The 5,126-nt window shown below is 36.5% G+C and overlaps 1 protein-coding gene across 2 annotated transcripts; it reads right to left on the bottom strand.

Annotated features, from left to right (window-relative positions):
* Positions 1–403: 403 nt before the first annotated feature.
* Positions 404–3,462, bottom strand: il21 (interleukin 21). 2 transcript variants are annotated; one of them, XM_067383394.1, is made up of 6 exons: positions 3,145–3,462; positions 2,996–3,043; positions 1,763–1,891; positions 1,584–1,628; positions 1,186–1,269; positions 404–878 (listed from the first exon to the last, which is right to left on the bottom strand). In XM_067383394.1, exons 1-6 carry the CDS (start codon positions 3,268–3,270, stop codon positions 858–860), a joined length of 453 nt encoding a protein of 150 aa, XP_067239495.1. In that variant the 5' UTR covers positions 3,271–3,462; the 3' UTR covers positions 404–857. The 2 variants fall into 2 exon arrangements, with proteins under 2 accessions (XP_067239495.1, XP_067239488.1); XM_067383387.1 differs by lacking the exon at positions 404–878 and having other exon boundaries at positions 941–1,269.
* Positions 3,463–5,126: the final 1,664 nt, after the last annotated feature.

The raw sequence follows: 5,126 nt of genomic DNA, 5'->3' as shown, positions 1-5,126 counted from the left end.
TGTGTGAAAACGATGGCAACTGTTGTTTAACTTTTGCCTCTTTTGTTTACTGCTTTCCAACACAAGTGCAATATGTGATTTAGTGAGTGAGAATGTGTTTAGAGCGCCTGAAATTTGCAAATGGTGTTTCTACTTCAACTTGCTTAAGGTTTTGCAGAAAGAGTGATTATTCAACAAATGGGTTTAAGCATTTGAGAATTTGGATCATAGGGATGAGGTTTTAGCAATTGTGAAAAATTGTGTAACCGGTGAAAACATCTGCCAGCATTCATGTACAAAGATAATTCACCCCAAATAACTACCACAGCCATGATGTAAACATTAAGAAATATTTTAATGTCAATAAATATCATCCAAAATACATGCATCTCACTGTGAGACATATAATAATAAATGTGTATCTGCTTTTTAAAGATATGTTGGTAACATATTATCTATAGGAGTGGTTTTCCTGACAAAGACTAAGAATAGAATTCCTAGAATACTTGATAAAGATCTACTCAAAAGCACTTGTATTGTTGCATAAGGCTCAATCTTCATCAGGGAAACCACCCTTTGGGTTCTTTCAAGGAACAGGGCTGTCATGAAGGCAGCAGTGCTGAGATCTCACCACAAGGTGACGGTAAAACAAAGATAATACATTTTACATCCTAAAACGGTGAAAGTTCAAAACACTTGCCACCCTGTTCCTAAAAAAAAAACACATTAATGACACGAGCAATCCTTTAACAGATCTCCCAGTTCAAACAAACAAGAAAATGTTCAATAAATAATCAATAAATAGATTAGCAGGAGCAGACTCTTCTCTGCCGCGGGTGGGTGGGTAGTGTCATATAGTCTTTTCACTCTTCTCGTCTCTATGCTTGACTGGCATAGATCTAGAAAAAGGAAAGTAGGTCATTAGATGGTGCTTCTTATCTCTCTTTATGCTTTCTGAGGGATCTTTTCCATTCCAATGAACAGTTAAAGAAAAGCACCACTTGGCCAGTGGGTATCTCACAAAAACGTGTGCTAACCTGCAGCTCGATTTAACCCATAAAAAACATTTTGTTGGTATAAATTAATGTATTTAGCAATAATTATGACTTGAATAAATCCAGTTAGTTTAGATGTTATGACCATTTTTGTCAATCTATGAGAAAATGTGTACATGCAAAGAAATTGGGGTGATGGTTTTGAACTAACCTTTTGAAGAAGAGTTTGAAAGTTCTGCACGAACATTTGGCTGTTAACCTGGCTGTACGATTCACAGGATTTGCACTGAGCTTCCTGAAACAGAGCATTGTATGAGTCAGAACTGTATGCAATCATATTGCATTTTTACCATGTAAACGCTTTTAAAAATAAAGGTTCCAAAAATGAACATAGAAGAACCATTTTTGGTTCCTTGAAGAACATTTCAGTGTTCGGTTCCTAAAAGAACCATTTTTTTCTTATTTTGAAGAACATTTTTCTACTGTAAAGAACCTTTAGTGGTTCTCATGGAACTATTGATGCCAATATAGAACCTTCATTTTTAAGAGTGTAAAATTTTCATTTTCAATTTTAATGTCCAGCAGTTATGTGTTGTTTGTGTTTCTCACCTTTTCCTCACCTACTACCGGCTTGCAAATGGGCAAATTATCCACCTGTGAAAATAAAGAACGAATGAATAAATAAATCATCATTTCTGAGGTGTATGTCTGTTTAAACCATGCATGCATTTAAATGCAGTTCACAAATTCTTCCATACAATGAGCAGAAGACATAAACACACACTCACAATGACTCTTTTTGGTGACTCCCGGGCGATGCTCCTCAGTAACTTTACATGTGTAGGTTTGTATTCAGTCAACTTCAGGCTCATCACTTGGGAGCTAAAGCACTCCAGAGCAGATCTAATGCAGCAGTCCTGTTGAAAGAAACAAAGCCGACAGTTTAACACAAATGTACATTTTTAACTTCTTAATGAGTTCAGATGGAATTGATTTTTGGGCAAACACCATACAAAAGCCTCAGGTCAAGGAATTGAATCTGTTTTCTGAAATTACCCAACAATGATCTCTCTCTCTCTCTCTCTCTCTCTCTCTCTCTCTCTTCCTGTCGGTATTGCATGCAGAAATCTATACATCTTGACTTCATTTTTCCCTTCTGCTTATTGAGCAGTTTTCACAGAAAGTATGAGGAAACTCTTTCTTTCCACACAAAACCCAAAACGTTTTCTGTTTTAAGAGTTCACAGAAACTGCCACTTTCAGTAAGAAGCCATTACGAAACAAATGGAACTAAAAATTTGTATACTAATAATAAGCAGCAGAAGAAAAATCTCACTCTTATAAAGGATTCCATCAGACGCTTGAAGCTTTTAGGGGTTAATTTTATGGATTTAATCTAAATTAATTTTGTTTTAATGTATTTGAATTAAATTTCATGAATTAAGCAGTTTGTAAACATACTTTATTCCTAGAAAAACATGAAATAACCTGTTAAACATGAAAGTATCATGCAATCATTTAAGAACTCCAGAGTTCTATATAGAAGCAGGTTAAGTTTAGCAGGTTTAAAATCTACTTTCACTGTCATATATTACTCATCAGATTTCTCCTAAATGAAGAAAACTTTCTCCTGACCGACTCAAACAAAATGACTTTAAAAGTAGCAATCGCAAAACAAGAGGGTGTTTGCCAAGAAAAGCATGACTAAAAGTTGTGATTTCTGTATTGATTTCAGCTCAGCAAACTGGATTCATCGAAACGTCATTCACTTGTATGAAATCAACCCACACGTTCTGAATGCATTCAAAAAAATCAATTAGTCTGTAGCGCGTTGACCCGAAACCCGCTCTGTAGAGGTGGGCTGCATAATGACAGAAGCGTGTTTATATCACGGCAGGCCGAATCACTGAGTCATCCAGAAACCGCTATGAAACTATAACCCTAATAATGCGCTCGTCCAGACATTCGCATTCCCTAAAATTTGGTGTGATGGAGCAGAAGAGAAGAAAACGAGTTTCTTACCTTCAAATCGTTGGTGGTGGGTGAGTAGAGCAAACTTGCGTTTTTGTCCTTTTTTAGAGAAAAGAAGAAGAAAATCAGATGTGAAATGTGTAAAAATAAAAAATAATGCTGCAGATCCGTATGCCGTAGATCTTTGGAAACCAACTTACCGTTACTTTATTAATCTTCTCGAGTTCCTTCATAACTTTTTTGAGCGTGAGTTGCGTCGGCGACTGCTCTGCCTTCGAAACGAACCAACACGCCACTGCGAACAGAACACACACGGATGCCTTCATGTTTAAGCTGCAAAGTTTCTTCTGTGCCTTCTCTAAAGCTAGTTGGATTGATGTCCTTCATACTGTCAACAGGTACACAATCACCTTTTTATAAGTATCCTTGAGGACGGAGCAAAACCGCTTCTCTATGGAGAATTGGAAAGTCGAGTTTTTACAATGAGTAATTTACTTTTTTTCTTTTCCACTGGCCTTCGTCAGACTGTCAGTTGACAAAGATGTAATCGAGAGGCGTGTGCGCGGGGGTGTACGGATGCAGTGTGTGTGTTTCTGTGTGTGTGTGTGAACCTGACCCAGACTTTCTGCACACTTGGCAGGAAACTACAAAATGCTGTCAGTTCCTCTTCTCATTCTGAATCAGCATCAGAAACATGTGTGTGCAACTATAGGTGCAGCATCATCGAGCACAAGTGGATATGACAAAGGTGCTTTTTACTTTGCGGCTTCCCACACAAACCATATTGATTATAGACAAAAACAGGAAGCTTAATGTACTTTTCATCTTGTGAGATAAGAATAGACCCTGGAAATGAAATATTTGCACCCAAAACCTGCAGGGCATTGAATGACCTGTGTTTGGATGTCAAACCTGCTTGTGGCCAAGGTTATTACCGTTAGATAAAATTAAAACCATTGCTTGAAATAAAATAAATTATATATATATATATATATATACTGTATAAAAAACATGCTACTTGCCCTGGCGCCATTTTTTTATTTTCATTTAGTCTAACTTGATGTACTAAAATAAGCTAAAACTTAAATAAAAAGATTTTAAAAATGACAGGTGTATGTGAAAAAACCCCCCAAAACTACTCAAATAAAATAAATAATAAAAACAAAACACATTTTAATTACTTGGAAATAAAATAAATTGCTATTTGCCCCAGCATAATTTCTCATTTTCATTTAGTCTAAGGTTGATGTACTGAAATAATTAAAGCTAAAACTTAAATAAAAATATTAAAAACTGTAAAAACAAAACAAAAACTACTCAATATGACCAAAAAACTTTCACAAAAAAAATTTAACAATAAAAAATAAAAATAAATGTTATTAAAATAAATATAAATATTACCAAAAAATATGTTTTACTGTTTTATTTATGTTGAATTCAATTGTGTTACTTCATTGTGATTATTTGTGCATTTTACTAATAGCAGTTTGCGTTCATCTCAATGATACTAAAACAACACAGCTTGTGGCTTCAGTTCCGCAGTGTCACGACACACTTTGAAAGACGCGATCACATCATAGAGCAGGAAATGAGATCACACTAGGCCTGTGAAAGAACCCCTCCGCCGGCCAATCGCGGGCTGCGCTGAACAGGAAGTGGGGGGCGGAGGTTGGTGGCTGACATACCCATAGTGTCACAGCGGCAGGGGAAGGCCCTAGTGACCCCCAGACAGGACAGGTTCGCGCTGGGGATTCCTCCCTTCAGCAGGATCATGGAAGTAATTTGTGCTCAAGGTTTAAACGGCATGATTCAAAACTTTCCTCTGTCAGTCATGTCTAGATCTGAATCGTTTCCCTCAACCTGGAAAGCACAATGAGCGCGTGGGTTTATGTGTGAGGATGTGGGATGGGGTCTAGGGGTGACATCGATATCATGACATACTTAAAACATGTAAAAAATTCACTGATACAGATCTGTGTTTTCTGTGGCTGATGATGAAAATCCGTCCCAAACGTGTGTGATGCATGAGGACCAATGAGAAGGCTAGATGGAATTTCCTGGAATATTTTCAGATTAAATTTTTAAATGGAACAGTTTATTAAACCTTTAGACTGAATATGTATATACATATATATATATACAAAAAAAGTTTGCATATGTGTGTTTTTGTATATACTTGTTA

Source organism: Chanodichthys erythropterus, chromosome 1 (genome assembly GCF_024489055.1).
Source record: "Chanodichthys erythropterus isolate Z2021 chromosome 1, ASM2448905v1, whole genome shotgun sequence".
NCBI lineage: Eukaryota > Metazoa > Chordata > Actinopteri > Cypriniformes > Xenocyprididae > Chanodichthys > Chanodichthys erythropterus.
This window is presented reverse-complemented; position numbering and strand designations above follow the sequence as displayed.